This window comes from Drosophila guanche, unplaced genomic scaffold, assembly GCF_900245975.1.
Source record: "Drosophila guanche unplaced genomic scaffold, DGUA_6, whole genome shotgun sequence".
In the NCBI taxonomy this organism is placed as follows: Eukaryota; Metazoa; Arthropoda; class Insecta; order Diptera; family Drosophilidae; genus Drosophila; species Drosophila guanche.
Window position 1 is genome coordinate 12,173,551 of NW_022995743.1, and position 26,515 is coordinate 12,200,065.

Sequence of the window (26,515 nt, forward strand, 5' to 3'; positions counted from 1 at the left end):
AAAACATTTTGCAAATACGAAAATTGCCTTGATTGGTGAAGGGCAGCTCAGGGCTGGGCATTGCGAATTTTCATTTTTAATACAATAAATATGCTCCCCTAAGCCTAGCTCGCTCTCCCTCTCTGTCTGCCTGTGTGCGGCTAGGCTATCATTTTCTGGCTCTTTTATGACTCTGCAATTGCTTTTTGATTATCTCTGTGCGTTGTTTGTGTGTGTGTGTGTGTGTTTGAGCTTTCGTTGTGGCTGTGTGCATCTGTGTGTCGTGGATGGACCAAGTGAACACAAATTGAGTTCTCGGCTAAGCGTTGAAAATAGTTTTCAACTCTGCATCTTGCCTCTCGCTTTTTGCCATCTCTTTCTGCATCATATGCATGTGTCTCTGTCCCTGCATGGCCCTGTGTCTCTGCGTCTCTGTGTGTGGCATCTAAAGTGCCAAAGCTTGTACTGCCGTTAGTTTGTATTACCATTTCTTTTTTTGGCAACGGACTTGTTTAAGACTGGCCCCCGAAAGTGTTGGCTGGGCGGTGGGGGGGGAGTTATGCTCGGGCAGCAACTTTTTTGTTCAACAACAACATTTTGTGCTTATGTTTTATGTAAAGCCTTAAATGGAGTTTCTTCCAGCTGATAGGCAGGGCGGGAGGAGCAGGAATGTTGTACCGTAAAGTGGCTTATCATAATTTGTACTCTCTTCGGTTGCAGCAACGCCAGACAGAGGGCTTTTCTGCAGTTCCAATGGAATGCATTGCCAGTGCAGAGAAAAACCCAATATTGAACTTTTATTTCAATATTTTACTAAAATTTGCAGCAATTTTGATAAAGAATTTTTAAGATTTCTTGTGAATTAGCGAGAAATATTCATGGCCATGATCGGGAGGTTTTACATAATTTGATAATCCATTTCTCAGTGCTGCCAAGAACCATTCCCTAAGCATTAAATTCTGATCATTTGAAATCCATTTGCACATCCGCACCCAACGTACCCAGCGTCCCACATCAAAGCAAAGCCAACGGAAACATATTTCATTCCCATTACAGCAACTCTTTGTCTACTGGAAAGACTAACCCTACTTCCGCACCCTTCTCCCTGCTCAGTATTTTAATGCATACCAAAGTCGAACCACTAAACAGTTTTAAATTTGCATAAAAATCCGTTTTATTAACATTCAAAGGCGATTCGTATCGCGGCTAAATTGAAGAAAAGTAGCTGCAGCCTGTGATCCCTTTCGCCCGTCCCAAAATCTTCCTTTGGGGCGCCAGCAAACAGAACCCTGAGCAAACTTCGAGTCAAGATTGAGTCAAGGGAGAGACTGGGAGGTGGTAGGGATGGGGCAAATGCCATGTAAATGCTCTTAGAGTCCACGGGGAAGAAAAAAAAAGTGTAAGAAAAATTCCTTTTGCACTCAACAAAGAAGAAATAAATAACTTTCGAGTCAGATTAGCCAACTTGTCACGAAATGCAAAATGACATTTAATACCCAGCTAGGACGAGCGAAAGGACATCGTCCTGAGTGCTCCTTCTGGCAGCAGCAGCAGCAGCAGCAGCAGCAGCAGCAGCAGCTGCCGTCGTCCGTTCCGTTCCGCAGAGTGAGAGTGAGAGGCAAAGGAATCCAAGACGCATGTCGACCAAATGGCAATGCGATACGCGACGATATACATGACTGGACTTGACTTGCACTTGGCAGGAGAAAACATGAGAAATTCCTTAGCCAAAGCGAAGGACATGAACGTGAGCAGCGTAGACGTTTGCCCCGCACTCTGCCACAGACCAGTCCTGGACGACAGGCGACATTGTTTCGAGCGCATAGCATAGCTGGAGAAGAAAAATGGCTCTGAAATGCCATCACTGCGAGTAGAAAAAACCAGCCACCAACGACAAAAAAATAGACGGGATAAAATATAGGGGGGCATGAGGAGGTTAAAAAGGGGGGAAAAGTAATCATTGCAATTTAAGGCGGATAATCTGCATCGGAGAAGGCCACGGCTACGGCCATGGAGGAACAAAGGCAGCTCGCAGTGAAGGAGCCGTATTTCAGTTCCAGTTTCAGTATTCAGAGTCCCCTCCAATGCAAATATGCTGTCTGTTTGTCTGTCCGTCTGTCTGCTGGTCTTTCCTGCCACCTCCCGCTCTCTGCCGTGCGTGAGTGGACACCATTTGCAATTTTCACACTCGCTTTTCGTCCTCCGCTCCTTGCTCTGCATTCGCTCTGGGGCCTCCACCGGGTTTGCTTCTTTTTTTTGTGCAAAAGAAGGAGCGCAGGCGGCAGTCATGCAGATTACAATCGAAATGACATGAAAATGTTTAGTGTGGCGTGTGGCAAGCGAAAAAAAAGAAACGCGAGGGAAAAGAAAAGTGAGAGAACGCAAAAAAAGGCGAAAATCGTGGCGGTGGCGGTGGCAATGTCAAGCGGCGGGCAACGAAAGAAAAGTGTTGCACAGTATCTAGGGGCAGCCAGCCCGGAGGGTTGGCATTCAAAGATAATGTCTGCCACAGGCAACGCGGGGGCATTGCAATTGCAATTGCATTATATGCAAAAGAAGAATAATGTCTTATTCGATTGTCGACGATCGCCGCGCGCCCCGCGCCCGGCAAATGCAATTTAAATTTGTAACACATCAAAAAAGGTGTCCTTAAAGACGGCACACGCCATCGGTGCTGGCCGTTTGACCCACACCCATAATTCAGTTAACAAAACACCTCTCGCTACAAATGATTTGATGGACCAATCAGCAGGCAATTAACCCACATTCAAGGCACTGCGCTGCTGTCAATCGATAGACTACAAGTGTGCGCTGTAAAAAATTGCATTAGTATTTCCAGCATATTCCAGCAAATTAGTGAGAGAGAAAGCCAGAGACAGAGCAGGAGCAGGAGCAGGAACAGGAGCCAGCAGCTACCAGATACAAATTGCAGTCAGTCTGTTGCTGTTGTTGGCTGTTAAATAAACTCAATCGAAGCATTAAATAACGCCAATAAGCACACAACAAATAGACCAACACACAAAAAAGTTGCTCCTCCTCTGTGTTGCATGCCACTGACAGTTGCTGATTGAAAGTTTGCTCGAGAGAGGGAGAACGATGGAGAGATAGAGAATATTTGCCTCTTGTCAACAATAAATATTTTGTGTATTTTGATCAAATTTTGCAAATCAACAGAATTTCCCAAAGTATTTTCTGTTGTTGTTTGCTTCACAAATATTTCAGGGGCGGCAGTCTGTGCTTTCCAATAGATCAAAGAAATAATTGTATATAGATTTCATAATTAATTAGTTTAATTTTTTATAGTTTGTCAAGCATTTGTCAACGTTATTATGCAAATAAATATTTGTGTGTGGAAATTTCATTGCCAAAAATAACACAAAAAGAAAGCAAAAGCAAAATTGTTCCGACAACAATTATTTGTAAGTTAGCAGCGTCAGTTTTGTGGGAAACTCCATAAATCTTGTGCAGCTTTCATTGCGTCATAAATTTGAAATGCCATCAACAGCAGCAGTGGCAGTGCCAGTGGGGGTGGCAGTGGCAGGAAAGAACAAGCAAAAAAAAAACAAAGCCGAGTTGGCATGTCGCTGGCCCTGTTACTGTTGCCATATCTGTTTGTTGAACGCCCCTGTTGTTGGGGCATGCCACACAGCACCCGCTGCTTCCAGCTCTCATCCTCGTCCTGGCCCTGGCCAAGGCAAACAATCAATTTATGCACACACACACACACACACACACAACCTTCGCTTTTACATATAAATTTGTGCATGTTTTTTTTTTTGCTGTACTCCAATTTTTTGGTTCGCTTCATTGTGTGTGTGTGTGTGCAAATATTTGTTAACTTCATTTGGTCTGAATTAAATATAATTTACATGCATGCTTGTTTGTCCTTGTCCGTTGGTAGGACTATGCCTGCCTCATGTTGCATGCATCGTGGCGCGCATTAGCTCGCTCTCTCTCTCTCTCTCTCGGCATTATTGTTGACATTTCGGCTTAAATTATCCGAGGCAAGAGAAGGGTTCAACGCAAATTACACGTGCAAATGAAGTGAAATTCAACTTTTGTGCAATTAAAAATGAATTTCAAACAAAAATTCGATGCGAAATTGTTCTGTTTGGCTTTTCAGATTCCCCCAGCTTAGCCCATGAGGAAAGGAAAATTTCAATCGCATTTGCATGCAGTTAATTGGTTTGCCGCACACAGGAACTAGGCAAATGTGTTAAGAACACGAACGCATTGCCCCATGAGTCATCCGAGCAAGAGCTATCGATGTGTGTGTAATAACAAAAGTCCCATTTAAGTGCAGGAAAATTGTTTCGTCATTATTGGGAATTACTCTGAACATTTGCCTGATTTCTACTAACTTTAATATCATTTTAATACAATTAAAATGTTCCCTTTTGTTGTATTTACTGTTGGCCTGTGCTTGGGTTGGGTTGGAGGCCACATGGAATTAAGGTTAAGCACTACAATTTGTGTTAATCAACATCCGGACGAGCCCATGGGCACCCTTGGCACATTGCAACATTAACATAAATTAGTTTCATGTAATTTATTTAGTGCGACAAAGGCACTTCCTTGCTGCCACAAATCGAAGCTGAATTATGGCCCACAGCTGGTTGTAGTTCCCACAGTTTCTTCACATTTTCTTCGCATTTTCTCCACATTTTCCCTGTCAGTTTTAGTGGACCAAATTGATGGCTTTCTTTTTGCTTTTGGCCAAACCAAGTACGAACTAATTTTTATGCAATTTTTGTGTGTTTGCAGGGCCGCTGTAATCGTGAGAAACCGCCGTGCAAATATTTTCATCCACCACAGCATCTGAAGGATCAACTATTGATAAATGGACGCAACCATTTGGCCCTCAAGAATGCACTGATGCAACAGATGGGCATTGCGCCCGGCCAGCCGGTCATCTCGGGCCAAGTGCCAGCTGTGGTAAGTGCTTGGCTCCTTTCCCTAATACTTTAATTGAATTCCCAACACTGTGGTTGGTGGCCAGCGGGGAGAAGAGTTCACAAAATATGAATATTTATACAGAAGATACCGACCCTCAATGACCAGCAAAAAGAAATTCACGAAAATGATTCCAAGATAGGAAAGGAGGAAGACGCAGAAGAATGTTTTATTCATGGTTTCTGGTAGCACAAAAATAGAATGGGGAAAGGGTTAAACGAATCGAAAATTAATTCTCAAATAATTTGAGGACATTATTTTTTGTGTAGATTTCACAGCTAAACGGTAGCCCCATGGGGGAAGGGGAAATGCTTGGAATGTATTCCATTAGTGTTGGGTCGAGCGATTTATGTCTTTATGTGGCATAATTTGATGGAGAGGACAGAAATAGACAAGTGAAAGCTTAAATCATTTATGAATATACCCAAAAATCGTATATATTTTGCAGGCCACAAATCCATACTTGACTGGGATACCAGCCAACTCGTACAGTCCGTATTACACAACAGGACATTTGGTGCCCACTTTGCTGGGACCCGATCCATCGGCTGTGGCCTCACAGCTGGGCCCTGTGGTGCCGCAGGCGGTGCAGGTGCAACAACAGAAAATACCACGTTCCGACAGATTAGAGGTGAGTTCTTATCCCCACCCTCCCCGTCCCGCCAAACCACAACAAAGAGCAAAATGCTGCTGCTGCTGCTGCTGCTAATGCTGCCAGCGTGCATCGATGCTTACATCTTTATGTCTACATTATGAATCGACTTTTATTGTGACTTAATTTACGCTTACGTTTCGTTTTACGTTTTACTATTTTACTTACATTTATTGTACGTTTTTTTTCTGTTTGTGTCGCGAATGAAAAAAGCTAAAACAAAGAAAGAAACAAAGAAACTTGAAGCCAAAAGCGAAAAGCGAAACCAAAACGAAGGCTTGAGTTCTGTTTCCGTATTCGTTTCGTTTCCGTGGCATGCAACACGTGTTACCGTTTCGTTTTTACTGTACTTTTACTTATATTTAGAATTAATATTGAAACTAAAATATGTGTTATACAACACACAAAGACATTGTACAGTGTTTTGAGTTCCCCTGTGTTCTAAAAACAAAAACAATCTGAAAATCTGACAACGTTGTAATAATTCGCCAATAACCAGAATTGATTTGACATTTGACAATTTTGACACACACTCACACACATTCGCATAAAAAATAAAAATAAAGAACGCCAAATTTGAAGCCACCCAATCTTGATGTTATTTCTCTAACAATTTGTTTTATGTTTCGTTTTTTTTTAAGCTCGTTTTTATTTCTCTCTCTCTCTCTCTCTTCGCTCTCTTTGGAGTCCTCTCCAATATGTGTATATTTTTTGTGTTTAATGGTTTTACGGATCTCTCGATCCGTTTGCCCAGCAGCTGCTGCAAAAGATGCAAAAGGCTTCCGATTTCGAATTACCCCATGTGTATATAGAGGAAAGAAAACTTTCAACAAAAGTTCCACAATTACATGCACCTGATATTCTCAAATTATGAATTTATTTTCATTTTGTGTTATTTTAATATCGATTTTTATCTGACCGAGGGATAGATCTTACACCTAAATCGCCCTCTACCCATAGATGTCAACCAATACTCCCTTCCGGAATGTAAATGTTAATAGAAATAATTACCTTACCCCTCCGCTAGAAGACACTCTCACTCTCTCTCTGTCTCTATCTTTTTTTCTCTCTACAACAACAGTCCAACGCCAGCCCCCGAGCTCCTTAATATTTTTGTGTTGATATTTTTTTAGTTTTATTTTATTTTTGTTTAATCCTTGCATTCTCGTTGTTCTCTCTCTCTCTCTCGCTCTCTCTGTCTCTCTGTCTTTTGTTTGTTTGTGCTACGTGTTTCTCTTGTGTTCTCGTACTCAAAATGTGCACCCCAACCACCAAAGCCAAATTGAAAATTGAAAAACTAATCGGCATGAAGCAAAAAAATAAACAACAAAAAATACGATTCCAAGAGCGCAAGACTCCAATCGAAAATCTAACCCAAAAAGCTAAAATGCAACCACAAATATCGGCTCTAACAACAACAGCAACAACTAAAACACTTGCCTACGAATCGAAAATATGACCAAAAACTATTTTTAAATATAAAACAAAAAACCAAAAGAAATGAACTTGTTACTGAATATCCTTCCATTATTTCCAAAAACCACAAAAAAACAACAACAACAACAACACACAAAAAACTCAACCACAAAACACAACCAACCAAACACACACACACACACACACACACACCACAAACACCTTCTCCGCCTAAAACCACACCACACACACCACCACAACCACCAACAACAACAACAACAACCGAAACACCACCTGAACCACTCTGAAACCAACCAACCACAACTGCTGCCACTTTTGCTATCCGCTGCCAACGCCCGCAACCAACCAACCAACCAACCAACCAACCAACCAACCAACCAACCAATCTGCAATCAACTTTACGCCAACTTCGAACGATCCATGCTCGACTCGATTCCACACCACGATCGAACGAACACAATGATGAATTTCAACAATCAACAATGAAATGTGCCTGCGTTCGTGTGCGTTGTGCGTGCGTGCGTGTGTGTGTGTGTGTAGGTGTGTCGCGAGTTCCTGCGCGGCGCCTGCAAGCGCGCGGAGTCTGAATGCCGGTTCGCACACCCTCAGGAGAGTGTCGCACGCCATGACGATGGCTCCATCACGGTATGCATGGACGCTGTGAAGGGAAGGTGTGCCCGTGATCCCTGCCGCTACTTTCATCCCCCCCTGCACCTACAGGCACAATTAAAAGCGGCCCAAACACGCGCCACCGCTGTCGCTGCTGCAGCTGCGGTATGGCTATATACTATATATTTTCTCAATACTTTTTTTCCCCCCTACCTGCCCACAACCTTTTTCTTCTTCAAATTTTTCGTTTACCCCAACACAATTCCCCTCTAATTTTGTTGGTGTATTTTTTTGTGTTTTATTTTTTCTTTGTTTATGTTTCTCCTTTTTGTTTAAGCCGCCAAACGTTTTTGCCTTTATTCGTATTCCCATGTTTGCTGCCTTTTCACTAGCGCTGATTCTGTTTCCGTTTCTGTTTTTTCCAAAATAACTTCAAACAGAGATATACAACACTCAACCTTACTCCTGCACTAACACACGCCACACAAAAAGAATGCCATAGATAGATACATCTATGCATCAATATATACATATTTAAATCCCTCCCAAAACGGTACCCTCTCTATGAATTTGTATGTACGTAGAATAGCCAAACATTTAACGTTTTCCGACTGCCTTAGGCGTTCGTTCGCTAGTTAGAAAATAGTTGATTGAATTTGCTTTAACTTCCAGTCAAATTGTTAACAATTTCTGTGTGTGCGGAGGAAGGAGGCGAACTCCCTTCGTAATTTAAAGCAAATTTAATTACAACTTCACGCTGCATGCAAACAATTTAATTAACTTTATATGCAAGCCATGCCCCCACACAAAGCCCCACAAACCAAATATATTACACACATATTAATTCTGTCTCTCGATAAATAACTGTTCCTAACCCAAAGAGCAAATAATATATAAAAATGGAGATTATTCTATTTGTGTTGCATGTTCAATGAGCGAATCATCGCCGGTGGGAATATGAATATGAATATTAAAACAGAATCAATAGAGCAGATATCCAACAGATAGTAAATCTATCATTCTTTTCATTGGATTTATGTACGTGTTTGAATTAAAAAATAGTATAAAGAATCCCTCCCTACATTCCAGGCAGAAATTATTTGAATTATTCAGAGATTAGTTCTCACAAATAAATATCATATTTTATTTGGCTATGCTTGGAAGCTCTATAGGTCAGTCCACAGTCGCGGTGGTGGGTTTATTTTGTACAATTTTGGTCGTAAAATTTTATGGCTAATTGAAAAATCATTAAGTTAAACTTAATGGATATTTATACAAGCCAAATGAATTTGTTTCACACCCAATAATGCTATATTATGTGACACCATCGTGAAATAGGCTGAGCGGTGAGAGTTTTTGCATACTCTAAACACCGCCCTCCCCACGGTCCGCCACGAAGTTAGATATTCCTTTTGTTGATCGAGTAATAAATAATTAAATGCTGATAAATTATAATTTCTGAGCGAAACAAACACCCGAGCCAAAAATAAAGGTGGAAAGCGGAATATAATCCCGGTACTGGAGTGATGGAGTGCTGCAGAGGGGGGAGGAGGCAGGCAGGCAGGCAGGCAGGCAGGCAGACAGGCAGGCAGGCAGGAGCAACATGGAAAATATGTTGAGGCTCGCATAAAACACGCCATAAATGTTGATTTTCGTTCGGGCCAAAAATTAACATTTATTATAACGCGTTAAAACTTTGAGCACGCAGCCAGCCAGCCAGAAAGAGAGAGAGAGAGGTAGAAAGCGAGTGCGAGTGCGAGTGTGAGTGTGAGTGTGTGTGTGTGTCTGTGCTGTGTCATGGGAAAGAGGCAGTAAGGACAGAGGCGTACAAACACACAAACACACAAACACACACACACATATGCATGGTTGAACGTACGTGATTGCCACGTGTGTGTGCCATGGACTCTGGGCCATGGTATCCGTATCCGTGTACGTGTACGTGTACGTGTCCGTGTCCTGGCTGCCAATGCCGTCGTACTTAATTCGCGACTTAATTGCTTTCTGCTGAAAATTTATTTGACGCAACAAACAACAACAACAGCAACAGACCATGTTGTCGCAGGAAACAGGGCGCCAGGATGGCAGGGTTCCAGGGTGATGCAGGAATGCAGGGGAAACTCTGCTGGTAGATGGCATGGCACACATAATTGCAGCATAATATCGCATAAAGTGAAAAATTGTTGCAGCATTTTAGGCGTAATTCAATCGACGCTTTTTCCGGAAGGAAGCCACTCCCCGACAGACGTGATTATTGTAGAAAAATTGTCCTTTGACACACACATACTGTATACTGTAGAGAGCAGAGCATACCCATAATTGTATTTATGGGTCGTCCTCGCTTAATGCGATTATGGCTCTGAAAAATGAAAAGAAATTAAACGCTTACCTTGTTTCCACCCCCTTTCAACATACATTTATTTTTTGTTGTTTGCTTTAAATGGATTATTTTGATATCCCTTCCCTTCAGTCGTTTACGATGTTACATGCTTTACCGTAGCTTGCCGTAGCTTTTCCCTTAGACATCTTGAAAACCCAACAAAATCCAACAACAAAAATGTACCTTAAGTGCTTAGAGGTGACAATAAGAAATAGTATCGTATCGGGCTGTTGATATCCGATTTAACCGGCATCAGAATCACATATTATAGTCTGTAAAAGTTGATCGACCGATGCAGCGCTGCTGTTTCATATGAATTATAACCTTCATTTATCCATTATATCTACCATTAACTCTTCAATAGTTCATTTCTCACTCTCTTAGTGTTAAAACTGTATTAAATATCTGAAATATATTTTTGTATGGGCTACCATCATTAGGGGTATTCCTTGCATGACAAAAGTGAATCTATTCAATGTTTTTATCCCCTCATTCAGCCTATATATCCATGTATATATATATATATCCATGTATATGTATCCCAATACTCAATCCCAACAAAAACAGAACCCGAAACAAGGAAAAACACAGAACACATGAAACTTTATTTCGTATTTATGATTTTCCCTACGTTGAAAAGCGCTCGAGTTTTCTTTATTATGATTCTTAGTGTGTGTATTCTGGGTCGCCCATATGTCAATCGTGTGCCACCTGCCGCGTCGACCGAACTATAAGCCTGACATGTAAGCGTGACGCGAGCATCCCTCCTCCGCCCGAGAAGCAGGAAAGCAAAAGAGGGAGAAAAACTGTGGAACCAGCCCACACCCCGTGCCAGTCCGGACTCTTTCTTTTTTGTGTTTTCTGTGGCAGTGGCCAAAAATGTAAATGTCAACCTGTACTGTGGCCCCCATTCACACGGGACATGGGACAGAGGACACAGGACATGGACACGAACGACATGGATTAGTCGGGCAGGATAACGTTTGAACCGGAAAATTAACTAAAAGCAGAGATTTCCATGCCAATGAATTGTCCAGCAGAGATGCTGGTCCGATGCCGCAACTGAACACAGAGGCGGCGGCCGGCCTGTCGGCTGCGTTTTTTATAGACTCGACGACCCCAATATCCAAGCACACAGAGACACTCCACACGCACACACGCACACATGGACACATACACCGAAGCTGTCGCGCCCAAGCGAATTAATCCATTTGTAGCATTCATTGCCAGTGACACGACACGGTAGCGACCCAAAGAAACAAAAAAAGGGAAAAAACAAGCAGCTACATCTCCTTCTCTGTCACTCTCTCTCTCTCTACCTCTCTCTTTCTCTCTGAGTGCGAGTCCATTTAAATGCAAATTTTGTGCACTTCCTGCCTCCTGTGCACTGCCCCCAAATGTATGCTAAGGTTTTTGTACCCTTTTACTTTGTATTTCTTTTTCCGTGTAGATTTTTTTCTTCTGTTTTGGGCCTTAGTTATTAGACAGACATACACACACATTGTTGCGGGGTATGGAGAGCCCCAATTGTGGTGTTAAGCGCATTAGCATAGAGCTCTGTACCTAAATTTATGGCTATCCCATGGCTTCGGGGCGGGAATCGGGTCATATCTTGCTTAGTTTTATGTATACATATTTTCTGTGAATATGCAACAGCAACGGTGCATCGGTAGGTATAACGGCACATAGCGAATCTTTCTAAACAAAATCGTTCAGCACGATCTCCCCAAACCAAAAACAAAAACAAAAACGGTCCATCCGTATGTGTGTCAAAAGTCAAATCGATTGTTGGATTGCGAAAACCAAAACGTATGCGATTTTGTTGCGTTTCCAAGTTTTTAGCATCTAAGTTAGTTTTAAGTTAAGTTTTAGAGTTTAAGACAGAAAGAATGCTCTCTCTCTCTCTCTCTATCTATCTCCTTAACTCTCTATCTCCGTCTCTATATCTATCGCGGTTTTTTGCCAGCTTTGCAAGGCTTATTTTTGGTTATCAAATATTTTTCTAACTACACTGGCTTTACACTCACGCGAAATTAATTTGTGTTACGCTTTCCACTAAATGAATTTTAAATGACATTTAGCTTATTTAAGGTCGAGCGATATTCAAGCGGAAATCACGTTTATTTGTTTTGGGAATTACAGTTGATTTCTGCTTGATTTATCCATGAATATTCTCAGCCATATTATCCTACCGAATATATCTAAAAAAAAAAAAAAAAACAATATAAAATAAACGTTTGATTTGTTTCTATTATTTTACTTATCGAATATCAAAACACTTTTCCGTACTCTTCTACTATTATGTATTTTTCATCTGTTTGCACAAACGAAAACGCACAAATACAAATACAAATACACACACACACCCACACACACATACTGCAAACGCTTCAACGATGGATGGCACACACTCATACAAAAACCGCACAAAATAAACGCAAAACCAAAAAAAAAAACAATAATTGCAAAACTGAAAAAAAAATCGAAATTGAACACACAATTAAATAATTGATGGGAAATGGAAAACATATGGAAAACAAACCATTGAAAAATGTACAACAAAAAATAATAATTAAATTGTGACGACACCCCATTAAAAATGGAATGCGGAATCTCCCACTCTCTCTCATATTCAATTCATATTTACAAATACGAAAACAACACGCACACACATGGACATACACACACACACGCACATACAGACCTCACCTGTTACGGCACACCATCACCACGCACACCACCACCAACAGCAACAACTACAACAGCAACAACAGCAACAGCAGTTGCAACAACAGCTGAACAACATCAACAACAACAACAACTGCAGTGCAGCAACCACATCAACAACAACAACAACCACAAACAACGCTGCCGCTGCTGCTGCCGCCGCCGCCGCTGCTGCCGCCGCAGCCGCCGTCATGGGCCATCACCATACAGCAGCACTGGAAGTGGGCAAGAAGCGGGCAGCGGACACTGATCTGTTTCCACTGGTATTTTTCTTTTCCTTTTTTTGCCCTTTGTGTTTCCATTTTTTTGTTTTGTTTTTTATTTTCGAACTCCCATTTTTTGTGGATTAATTTTCGTTTCGTTTTCATTTGAGTTTTCTCTTGAATTGTTTAATGCGTTTGGTTTTTAATTCTTTTGTTTGTTTGTTGAAATAGTTTCCAATTTAATTTGCATGCTTTTAGGCGGGTGAAGAATTAATTCACTTAAGCTAAGGATTTTTCCAGCCACATCCCCCCGCCACCCCTTGCTCCACCCCAAAATAATAATAATAATGATAATGATCTGTTATTGATGAACCTTCCGTTTAACATCCGATTGATGCATTGCCACGGACTCAGACTAGACTACTTTTATCCTCCACATCCTGATGGAATGCACTCCAACTTTCACCGCTAACCACAAAGCCCTACACAGTCATTCATTCATTCATTCATTCATTTAGTCACTCAGCTGCACATCAAAGTGCTCTCAATTAACGTTTATTATCAGACGGCCCGCCCGCTGACATTTCATTTACGGAATGAATTCATTATCTGATACATCAAAAGCGCAAATACACACTAACAGCGACGCTGACACACTCACACTCTTGATTAGTGTGAGACGGACAGACAGACGGACAGGCAGACAGACGGACGGACAGCATTCATTGGCACATTCCACAGTGTGGGATACCTTTACATTTAACCAATTATCAAGCCGCATATCATTCCCTATGATACATCACAATCACAGAGCACACACACACAAAGGCACAGAAGCACACACATACACACGCTCGCAATCAATTAATTCATTCCACCTGGCGAAAAGTGTTAATTAAAATGATTTACCCGATAATTGCGCCAAGGCTGTAGAGCTCTTCTTTCTTTTGGCTTTACCTTCTGCCTTCTGCTTCAGCTTCAGCTTCAGTCGCTTCAGTCGCTTCAGCTATCCTCTTAGCTGCTGCCATGGGCTGTGCTTAATTGTTTAAGTGCTTTTCCTGGTTAATTAGTTGCAACATGCATTTAACGCGAGCACATATCCTTGTTTATCCCTTCGCCATATCATACTACACACACACACACAGTCACAGTCACACATGCACACTAGTTAGGACTAAGTATATATATATATATCTTTATACATGTATATGTAACTGTATTGCCTATGAATTTAATTGATTGAACTGTGCAGAGGATATATCCACTAATTTCATTTGTGTTCTTCTCTCTCTCTCTCTCTCTCCCTCCCTACCTCTTCATTTTACTCTTCCACACATCAACAAACACACACACACACACATTATTCTCTCTCTCTTCCACTCTCTCTCTCTCTCTCTCAATCAATCTGCAATCAATGTGTGTGTGCGCGCCTAACCCTCTGATCAACCACATCAATCAACAAATTCCGTTATAATCCCAACAACAACTACAACAAAAATCTCAAAATTCATTCACTAACTGAATAATCAACCAAAACCGAAAACCAAAAACCAAAACCAATCCGATAAATGCCACAAAAAGATGGATGTTAAAACGGTTGGTTCATTTTACTATGAAAACTTCGTAAGTACTCCAAAAAAAAAATCACAAAACGATCAATTAAAATATTTTATACACACTATAAAATATATCTGCAAAATATATGCAAAACTATAATTTAGTAAATAAATAAAACAAAGCAGAGTCTCACATCAACTGTAGACAATTTTCAGTTCAAGCAAACAGATCATTGTGGAAACACAGCTTTTCCGCCCACACCCTCGCCCAAATATGCACGGAAATTTCGCTTCGAATTCGCTTTCATTCATCGTTTCGTTCTGTTATAGTTTTATCTATATTTTATGTTGTTTAAATAGACAGAGTATGTGTATTTATTTTTTTGTTGTTTAATTTCTGTCTCTCTACCTCTCGTTGACGAACAAAAATTGGCAATAGACAAAAACCGGCACAAGAATTATTGTGGTTCAAAATTTGAAACAAATCCCGAAAATCAAGCTCGTTTTTAAGCAATTAATTGTTATAATGTGCCTATGGTTAGATGTAGAGACTAACTAAGTTAAAGCAACTAAATTAAAGCTAATGTATCTCTTTGCATATCTCTCCCTCTATATCTCTCTCTCTGTTAGCAATTCTCTGGAATGGTACCGTTCAAACGTCCAGCTGGAGAGAAGTCTGGCATTCCAGTGTATCAACCCGGTGCGACTACGTATCAGCAGCTAATGCAGCCCTATGTACCAGTCTCATGTGAGTATCCCCAACAACAACAACAACTACTACAACAACAACAACAACATCAACAACAACCACAACAACAACAACAAGTACTAGTACTACAACAACAACAACAACAATTAGCGTTAAGTAGCGCCATAACAACAACAACTACAACAGCAACAACAACAGCCAGTAATAATATTAATAATAATAATAATAACAGTAATAATGCCATTCACGTAAATGCTGTAATTGCTACTGCTAACAATCCATCATCAATCACCACATCAATCGATCAATCAGCAACAGCAGCAGCTGCAGCTGCAGCAGCAGATCCTGCTAATAATCCCAGTGACGATAGTCACGATAACAGCGATAACAATAACGATAACGATAAAGCTGATACTGGCGATGATGATGTTGCTGCTGATGAAAAAGAGAATGATAATCCACAAGACAGTGAGGATCCCAATAAGACATTGAATCCAAATCCAAGTCCCGCTATCGATTGTAATCCAACACACACAACAGCAACAGCAACAGAAGCTGCAACAGACACAGACATAGACACACAAGAGACACCTGCAACAGCAGCAGCAGCAGTAGCAACATCATCCAATGGTAGCTCTCCCGCCCCCTGTCCATCCCCAACCACAGACAGCAGCCCTCTGCCCCTGCCCCAGGCTCAGCCACTGCCACCGAATGGCGATAATAACAATTACTTGTCCTATATCAATAACAATTTAACCAATGGCCAGCGGATCAAGTCCACCAGCCCACCCGAAGAGGCCTACAATGGCGAGCCAGACAACACCCCATCAGCCGTGGCAGGAGCAACCCTGACCGCGGCTCCTCGCAGCTATAGCAAACACAATGGCGACGCCTATCAGAGGAGCACCAATGTCACATACTCCATGAATGGCCACAGCACTGGGATTCTGCCCACACCCACCAGCACAGCCCCCACAGTGTCGTATCAGTCCCAAGCGCAGGCACAGGCACAGGCACAGGCCCAAGCACAGGCCCAAGCCCAAGCTCAAGCGCAGGCCCAAGCTCAAGCCAGTTTGCAGCGCATCAACTATGCCATGCCCGCCTATAGCTACGCCAATCTGTACTCTCCCTACAACAGCGGCACCTCCTCCATCGTGAGCATTGCAGGCAACACGCCCTCCTATGTCCAAGCCCAAATGCAGCAGCAGCAGCAGCAGGCGCAACAGCAGCAACAACAGGCACATGCCCAAGCCCAAGCCCAGGCCCAGGCCCAGGCTCAGGCTCAGGCACAGGCCGCCTATGCTCAGCAGGCATATGCCGCATATGCAGCAGCCGCTGGACTCACGCCACAGCCAACGGCAGCAGCTGGCGGCTACTATGCCGATCCCGCTGCCCTGGCCAAGGAGGTGGCCCAAAAGAACTATGCTCTCAAGGTGGCCAGTGCTGCCTCGGCAGCGGCCAAGCCGGGGTCCCATGCGGCTGCCGCCTACACAGGCATGACCCTCAACAAGGGGTATGTGGCCGCTGCAGCTGCTCCGCAACCCGTTCAGGCGCCCCAACCACAGGCCGTCTCCATGGCCACCCTCCTGCAGATGCAGGCACAAGCGCAAGCCCAAGCCCAGGCACATGCCCAGGTCCAGATGCGGCATATGGGATCCCTGCCCAATTCGGGCATGTCCACACCCATGGCGCCGGGCACGCCCCTCCGCTCGGCATCCGCTGGCGGAGCCCAGACCCAGCAGTACTTGTCTGCAGCTGGTGCCGCCTCTGGCGCCCTGTTGCGTGCCCCATCGCCCATGCAGTATGCCGGCGCCCAGGGCTACTTCTACCCGGGAGTAATGTCCGGTCCGACTGCAGCCGCTGCCGGATATGCTGCCTATGCCATGCCCTCGAGTCAGGCGGCAGCGGCTCAGCAGTATGCCGCAGCAGCAGCAGCTGCCGCCGCAGCGGCTGCCCAGGGGGGAGCACAAGGTCTGAATCCCTACAAAAAGATGAAGACATCCTAAAAAGTAGACCCAGCCGTCCCAACACAAGACACAAGACACAACTGTACTTAAAAGCTCTCCCGTTAACGAAGAACTCGAACATCGAAGACGTAAGAAATAAATGTGCCTCAGAAGTAGAACGATTAGACTTTAGTTTGTAGCCCCCGAACCCATCAAAGAAGCGATAGAGAGCATCCATGACACACACACAAGATAGAGGTGAAAAGGCTTTTTGAAAAAGCTTTTCCCCAACATGCACTAACACAAACGCGCGCATTCGCATGCTGTACAAAAGAAAAGATATCGCTGCCCCTGGACCCGCCCCAACCCCAACCCCCTCTTACTAACACATATGCCGCGCAGCTTGCAACACAACGAAAAGAAAACTTTTTTTGCCATTAAGTTATTAACGAAACGAAACGAAACACAAACCTCACAGTGGTCTTGAGCTGTTGCCATTATTCTCAAAATGCAAGAAGAAGCTTTCAAAAAGCTGCCACGAAAACAGAAAGAACAACAAATGTTATGTTAGATGATAGATTTACTTAAGTTCCTTCTCTGGTTAGCAATTAGTCAAACACTAAACGGAAAAAAACACAAACGAAGATATGAATAGGGATCGGCACTGGCAATGGGAAAATAATGTGATAGAAAACACACACAAACACCCCCCACTCACTCACCACTCCCGCTCGCTACGGCAAGCAGATTCAGAGAGAGAGTAAAAACAGTGCGCTCTCCTCGCTCTCTGCTATGCTCCTACTCCTAACAGATCCCCACTGCTACTGCTGCTGTTACTGTTACTGTTGCTGTTGCAGTCGCACCCGCCCATACATACATAAATGCAGGCAGTACCGTTTCCATTCTATTGCTGCTTCACCCGTCATTCTCTTAACTTCTGCTCTCAGAAGGAGAGCGAGCTCTCCTACTCTATTGCTATCTCTCCTTAAATGTTTACTTAGATAGCGGCCATAAATATCGTGAATGCTGTTGTAATTGTTTAAATTAAATTGTTGAGCAACGAAGAGAATTGTGCATAACGTAACGGAATATTGTCTAGTTATATAGAATACGACTTATATACGATATACATACAAACATACATCAAAGCTGTATGCTGCTACTATCTACTATATATATATATATATATATATCACACACACACACCTCCACACTCTGTACTCTTCTGACACACACACGCTCATCCGCATACACGCATACACTATGAAAGTGACGAAAGAACGATCTGTAAATCGTACATCTATAGCCTACTAATCACAGATATCACTCTAACACTCACACATTCACCCACACACACACACACAGTCTGACACCTGTTGAGCCACCCTTCAAAATTAATTAATTCATTAATTAACATTATGTTTGTCAAAGATTTAAACCCGAAAATGAACTACGTACAACTTTTGTTTTCCTTTCGATCATCATCTCTGTCTATTAATTCCTCACCCCTCCACACACATACACACACACACACACACACACACACGTTAATGCTATCTTTCAATGTATTTCGTTCTTTCTGTTATCAAATGTTAAACAAAAAATATATAAAAATAAATTCATTGGCAAACAGAATTAAGTTTTTAATGTTAGATCTCTCGTGTGTGATTATCAGTTCTTTTCACTCTCTTCTATGTAATGTTTATGTTTTATTTATATACATTTATAATATACATTTTGATGTAAAAGAAACAATTTTCTAATGTAGTTCTTACATATATAATTTATTAAGAAAAACAAATATACATTTTGCCACTGACTTGCGCGCACACTCCTACATAAGTCTTAGATCCACTGTCCCCCCCGAGCATCCCACTGCCCCCTACCCTACATTTTGAAACAAAAAGAACACATCCTTACATTATGATATGATACTATAATCTCTCTATGTAAAATTGTTCTTCATTGAAGTACTTCTAATGTCGTTAAAACAACAACAGACTTTGATGTGTTTTTTTTTGCCACTAATTCTTATCCTAATTCTAATTCTAATTTATAGTTTCGATAGTTTTTATTAATGTTTTATTTGAAATATCGTGTTTTTACCTAAATATAGTTTACATCAAACAAAACAAAAATATATATCCTATTCTGTGTGTTGGTATTTTACTTTTTATTCGATTTGATTTAGTTTTCTGTTGTGCCGCTTTTCTCATTCATTCCAACCTTTAAATATTATGATATATCCGGAACATACGCCCCCCGCCCACAAACACACACCAAAACACACTCACACAAAGCATTTCCACACACTTGCGCTTAAACGGCAGAGCCAGCACTCGTATACACTCCTCGCCCCCTTTTAGAGCTTGAAGATCTACCCACGCCCCAACACCACTCGCTCTTTTTCATCATCTTCTTACATCCTGTATATGTTTTAGCTCTTAGTATAATGGCCATGGCAAAGCAAAATGAGTACGCTAACGGTAGAGATCTACATATATCTATAATAGTTGTAAACCTCTGAACAATACGCATATATCGATCGTATATATATATATTTATCTGTATCTGAATGTATGCCTAATGGGCCAGCTAATTGCTTGGCTTATTCTATCTATACTTGGATATCTACTTGATAAGAAAGATGCTTTAACATGCAGCGATGCAGTATCGAAAACCATACATAATTAGAACCAATTAAAGTATACCTATCTACATACATCTATGTCTTGTATCCTCTATATGTCTTGCCTAAAACGATGATAACAATTGTACATATGTGTGTTGTATGGTTACACCTTTTTTTTTTGTTCGTTAACAAAAACTACGCGAGAACCACGCAAGTGTCTAGAAAATCGATCTCTCTTTCTCTCTCTCTCTCTCTGAAACATAAACTAACAGCAAGAACACAATATCCACTGCATGGCGCAAACGATATACAATAACTAATTCGCATTCCAGAATCTACATAAGCATAATTTACTCCGCTTAAGCACACAAAATAAGACACACTTAATAACTGCTTCAAGTTACAATAGTAAGAGGAGCCTTTAACATTGGGATACAACAAATAATGCAATAAGTAAATGGCAATATAGCAACGAATACTTGGGATAAGATTGACTTTTTGCTGAATTTCAAAGTTGAATTTCTGAATTTTTGTAGAGCTGTTTGGTTTTGCCTTGTTTTCTCTCAACAGACACAGCAGTGAACCGTACCGTCCAAAACGTAGCAAAATGTAGTTTATTGGCGCACCATATATTTTTCATTTGTAGCAGAGAAGCACACAAACACACACACACAGCCACTTACACTGAGAGAAACAATATTAAGGTTAAGAGTAATATTTTGCTTTCATCATCGACCAAAGCAGCAGCGAGTAGAAAAGTGACAAAGCAAAAAATAATAATGGAAAATGAAAATGCATGTTGCATAAAAAGAAGAAAAAGAAGACGAACAGGATGTTTATTAAACAATTTAAATTCATGAATTATATAACCATACATACATACATATATAATGTACACACACGCCTGCCACACACCCACACACACACACGAACACAAGCAAGAAACACACACACACACACACACACAAACTTATGAATATATGTTATATGTATGTGCTAACATTAGTCGTACGATTATAAAAGGAGATAAACCAAAAACCAAAAACAAAACAACAAATTATATTGAAAATTATATTATATACGTTTTATTGTAAAAACCGTAAAAACAACTTGTTGGCTTATTTAACTCGAACATCGTCCCCTCGTACCACGAACCGTGAACCTTGGAAAGTGATCAAAACCCGAAACTAACATTCTCTGTCTCTCTCTCTCTATCTCTCTCACCCCACTACTAATACATAAAAACAACAGTTTGCTGTGTGTTGTCTCTTTCTCTCTCTCTATCTCTCGTACTCTGTTTGTTGGCTGTTTCAAATATATAGTTTGAGTTATTATTGATTTTAATTATTGTTATTATTTACTCATAAGTTGGTATTACTCATTTTGCTACGCGTGAAGCCACCTAAAATACTTGTACTTTTTCTTATGCTTCTCTCTTTCGTATTCTTTGTTTGAACAATCCTCAGAGCGGTCGTTATAGATCTCAATGTGTGCCGCTCTGCTCGACAAGCAAAATAACTTTTGATTTCCCTCACAAACAACACCCGAAAGACACACCCACCCACTTGAATCCTTTCGGTAGAACTTCTCCCTATAAACACACACAAACAAACACATTTTGCCAGAGAAATATTTCCTACTGTATTGCTTAAATAGATCAATATAAACCGGATACTCTCTAGAGTTAAGCGCTTTTTGTAATGTTTTCAAAGAAAATGCTTCGAATCATTTATCATTTTTGCCAACATATTAAGTGCCTTGATTTTGGTTTCAAACTATAGTATCTTCAAGGGCCCCTCGAAATACTTTATCTGCCAGATAAATTATGCACTAAATAAAATTAATTTATATGAGAATTAGAGCGGAGTTCGGAAGAACTTGGCAAAGAAGAATATAAGGCTAGTCCTTCCTTTTTTTCCATTTACGCCTTATGAACAAAATGACATCATAAGAACAGCGAAAGAGTAATGAGTGAAAGTGCTTTACGCTTACTTTGATGACTCACAAAATCTTAAGTGGAGTGCAAGATAAGTAAAATAATGACGAGCCAAATGGATTCTTCTTCTAGAACTTAACATCTAAGAAGATCTCAATTTTAAGAGATCTCCCCAAGATCTCAATTATTCCCAAAGATCTGTCTCTCTCTAGAATGTAAAAGTTTCCCTCGAAGCTTTTTCTTTCGTCTCATTACAAAAAAATAAGCTCAAGTGCAGTAGGAATTCTATCTCTCTCTCTCTCCTTCACATTATTCCCTTTCTCTTTCTGCTGTCGATCGCTGGTCGGATGTTTTGCGGGGTTGGGGGAAAGTACGTTCCTGTTCGACATTTAAATGTATTTGATTGATTTATGAGTTTAGATTGATTTCTGTCGTTTTATTGTGACTTTTTCCGTTTTGGAGCGTACATTTTTGTGTAATTTTTTCAGCATGTGCTCAATGAAAACCAGAACTTTTTTGTAGCAAGTATTCTACCGATTTGAACATGAGTATGATGTGGCTGTATCTTTTCATCCTCTATATATACGTATCTCTCTCTGTCTCGCTCGCTCTCGCCCTCTGCCTCGCTCTCACCCACGCGAGGGAGAACGATAAATATTTATACATTCCGTTTTGCTCACACACATAAGTATATTATACTATATAACTCGAGTATGGCTTCTCAAGTGGCATGTGGTATGGTAAGCGCACTCCTAAGGTAAGCTGGTGCACCTGCCCCACCCCTTTCCCCGATCAACGAGCTTAACTATACCGATTAAATACTCGTCCCGCTAAATATACATACATTCATATATACATAGATGCTAAGTATGTCTAATAATCTTTTGTTTTTCGTAGATTCTCGTTTGTCGTTTAACAGCTTCGATCGGATTATGGTGGCTAAGGAGGCATCCTCCTTAGCTCCCCTGTCCCTCCAATCGACACCCACAAACACACACACACACACACACACACATAAACTCGTACAAGAAAAATGTTATTAACATAAATTCTGAAATCTTTTATTTTTTTATATTTTTAAACTGATTATTCGATTCTTTTTTCGTAACAGCAGGATAAAAAAAAAAGTAATATATTTGCTGTATACAAAAGACGATAATACACGCACATACAACCACACACACATAATACACACAAATTTAGATACTTTTTGTAGTGCGAAAAGTGCTTTCTAGGTTGAAGTTTTGCTTTGTGGAAGTCACGTGAGAGAAATGCTTGAGAACGACCAACAATCGTATATAATCGTTTAGACTACTGCATCAACTTTTGCCCTTGCTGGAAGATCAAGAATATATCTAGATATATAAATAAATACACACACTCATTCCCCCACACACAAACACACAAAGCAACCAAGGCAAAGTGGTAATCCTACTTCCCCAACGAAGAATTGATCCAAGTTATTCTATTTTCTATCTATCTAACGATCTAAGTATCTATCTTTCTATCCATCATATTTGATTAACTTTTGCAGGCTTGTTTGTATTGTACTATTTAGTAAGTATTTGCATTTGTTTATGTGTGTAATGTCTCTCTCCCTCCCCACCGAGTGCTGCCCCGTCCCGCCATTAATGCTTGATTCAATCCCAACAGACTTTTGGCTTTGATTTTTCTCTCATTTACAGTGCTTTTTGCTGCCGCGCAGTAACACAGTTTGAAATGCGCTTTAAAATTCAGCCGCTGCTGCCAAAAGTGAATTTAATTGATTTATAAATACTTTTAATGCCATGTTTTTTTATTTCAGACTTTTTTTCAGTTTTGCTGCTTGCAACCGGCTTTAAGTCTCCTGCTTCAGTGCTGTTTTTCTGCTTTTTTTCTAATTACATTTTTATTTGCAGCGTGATCCTAACTCTGCCCGTTAACCCTGGCTTTTATTTTCATTCTCCCCACCCAAAAAAGTATGCTACTGTTTTATACTTTGCCTGCAATTTTCCTGCTGCTTAAATCGCCCTTCTCCGCCTTGCACTGACTGACTATAATCCTCGATAGCTTTAAGTGCAATCTGCCGCCTCTTTGCATATGCGAACAACAAACCGACGGTAAACCAAAGGCAAACTTTTCCGCCAGCAACCTGTTAATTACAGCACAAGTATGACGGCTGTGGAGAGCGGGGCCAAACCGTAACTTACGTTTACACATTTACATTTATTTCTTCGTGTCCTTTTGTGGTCCCAAAAAAACCATTATAACCGCCAGAATTGTCATTGTTTTGTGGTCAGTTAGTATGTGGTTTATTTCCATAAAGTGAACATTAAATTGAGAGTTGAGTGGAGTATAAGTAGATACATTTTTGTGGGGAGTGCAGGAAGTTCTCCCAGAGACAGGAATTTGGCAGATGCTGTGTGGATTGTTGTTTCGCAAATGCAGCTTTGGCTTTAGCCTAAGTTCTAAGACTTTTCTTAATGCAAAACATAAATGAAAACTTAATAATTATTTTTCATTTCTTCAATGGATTTTTATACACAGAAATATTCATTTTACAATCATTTTTCTACCGTTTTTTTACATGCTAACACACACATGCGCCAAAAAAAAAATATAAACAAATATAACAAAACTTTCTCACTTCTTTTTGCATGAAACAAAATATTGATATATATTTAATTTATGAATATCAACAATCACGCACGGATTTTGTGGACTGAAATACGATTGAAATGCTGCATGGGAAACCAAATCGAAACTTTTAACTAAAACTATAAAACCCAAATTTAAACAAGTTGTGTTTTAATTTCTCGCACACCCACACACACAAACACACCATTGACACACACATATAATCGCATTTTTTGTGTGTGTTTCCCCGACCCATTTATAAATATTTATCATTGCCTTTTGTGCATTTGATTTGGGGCATGCATTGGGTCGATCGTCTGGCTTTGTGATGCAATAATAATCATGGCTGAATAGCAAATCAGAAAATACCCCTTAACGCCTCCTGTGTCATCTACACAGATGCCAGTGGACAGGTACAGTGTGTCTGCTAAAAGTCCCCTGATCCACATCCCTCTGCCTGCCTCCCTCCATTTGTAATCTTAAGAAGTATTCCCCCCACCCCACCATCCTGTGCAATGGAAATAAAACACAAACTAGGAGCAGCAGCAAGTATAAGCTAAGAAAATTGCTCATACCAGAAAGAATGTGCCCGATAGTGTAGGGAGCAGCGATTAGGGGGCGGCGGTGTGCAAACAATCCTTCGTGCTAATCAAGTTAAATGCGCTGCCGCCGCTCCCTCATCCAAGAAAACAAGCAAACAAAAGAGTCAGAGACGACAGCCCACTGCCAAAGCAAAAGCGTTGCCCAGTGACGATGACGTTGACGTTGGACGTTGGACGTTGGACGTTGGATGATGTCAGGAGTCAGCCTGAGAACGATGGACACACCTCTGTGTGGGGGTGTCATGGCTGTTGGCGCAGTTGTTTGTTCAACAAACAAACAAACACACACAAACACACACTTACACATAAACTCACACCATACACACACACACACACACACACACAAACACACTGACACCACACAGTCTCCATCCACAGAGCTCTACTCCTTTACTATATATATATTTATGTGTATATTGTATGTCTCGTATCTGTGTATTCCCTCTGCAGCCCAACCGGAGCGGGGCGTCTTGTACACTCAGAGTCCGATGCTAATGAACGGCACCTTTTACATAATTAGGTATGAAAGAGGTCGAGAGTCCGATAATCCTATTCTACTTCAGCTGCAGCTTTATCACTCCCCTTCTGTCCTTCTGTCTTTCTGCCCTTCTGTGTGCTGCTGCTGCTTCGGCTTAGTGCGAGTTTTTTTTAGGCTTTCGCTGCTTCGATCTATTATCTTTACGATCTTTACATACATTTCGGCTTTTGTTTTTCGCCACACCACCCCTCCCCTCTCTGCGCTCTACCCTCTACCTCTTGCTCTTCCTTCCCGAATTTACGGGACAGCTTCTTGGCAGCTTTCGTTTTTGTTGCCTCTCTCTACTTCTCTCTTTCGCTCTTACATTTTGGCAAAAGCCTAAACGCAGTTCCTAGCTAGTTTCAGTTTTTGGCTTCTTGGCTTCTTGGCAGCTTTTGGTTTTTGTTTACCCCACTCTCTGTCCCGCCCTCACTCTCCCACTCGACGGTCCCGCAGAGGGTCGAGATATAATGATGGTAATACGTTCTCTCTCTTTCTTTCCTTTCTCTCTTCTCTCTTTTTTCTCTTATATTTCTAGTGCCGCCTATTAGGATATGTAATTGTTACGGCCTTCTAGTATCGCCCCAATATAGAACATAAGATTCAGATCACATTTACCTTCCCCCGCCCCTACACCACAAACGAGTGAGTGAACAGAAGAGAACAGAACAGAAAACAAAGGTTTTTCTAGAGGCTTTTTACGGGCTTTTTTATAGCTTTTACTTCGGCTTTTCTTGGCTCAGTTTAAAAAAAAAAGAAAGAAAAAACAAAATAATACTTGCTGCTTCCCCGAATGTGTTTTATTTCGTGGCAAAAACTTTATTTCTAAGCTCTGCGTTTAAGTTCTTTTAAGATTTACATAAACAAACGCCCATTCCCCACCCCACACGCACTGCTCCACATCAAGACCCGTTTACGAGGAATCAAGACAAAAACAAATCCAGAGAGATTCTTTCGATTCATTTGCGATGCCATTTTTATAATTTGATTTCAACCTTACGCATTTCCTACTATTTACTAGAGAACTACTATTTCTACTGTATTTAAGTCGAAGAGAAACC

The 26,515-nt window shown here is 41.1% G+C and overlaps 1 protein-coding gene across 33 annotated transcripts in view; it reads left to right on the top strand.

Moving 5' to 3' along the window:
• The window catches only part of LOC117580793 (protein muscleblind), a 110,648-nt gene that overhangs the window by 81,570 nt on the left and 2,563 nt on the right, over positions 1 to 26,515 (top strand). For 4 of the 33 annotated variants that reach the window (XM_034267537.1, XM_034267598.1, XM_034267493.1 and 1 more), the window contains 6 exons: positions 4,744 to 4,914; positions 5,381 to 5,563; positions 7,562 to 7,795; positions 12,713 to 13,000; positions 14,522 to 14,563; positions 15,127 to 17,281. In XM_034267537.1, coding sequence (XP_034123428.1) covers positions 4,744 to 4,914; positions 5,381 to 5,563; positions 7,562 to 7,795; positions 12,713 to 13,000; positions 14,522 to 14,563; positions 15,127 to 17,211 — 3,003 coding nt within the window. In that variant the 3' untranslated portion in view covers positions 17,212 to 17,281. Of the gene's footprint in view, positions 1 to 4,743; positions 4,915 to 5,380; positions 5,564 to 7,561; positions 7,796 to 12,712; positions 13,001 to 14,521; positions 14,564 to 15,126; positions 17,282 to 24,689; positions 24,749 to 25,387; positions 25,813 to 25,992; positions 26,100 to 26,515 lie in introns of those variants that run through there. The other 29 variants (XM_034267640.1, XM_034267679.1, XR_004573613.1 and 26 more) reach the window with 21 other exon arrangements.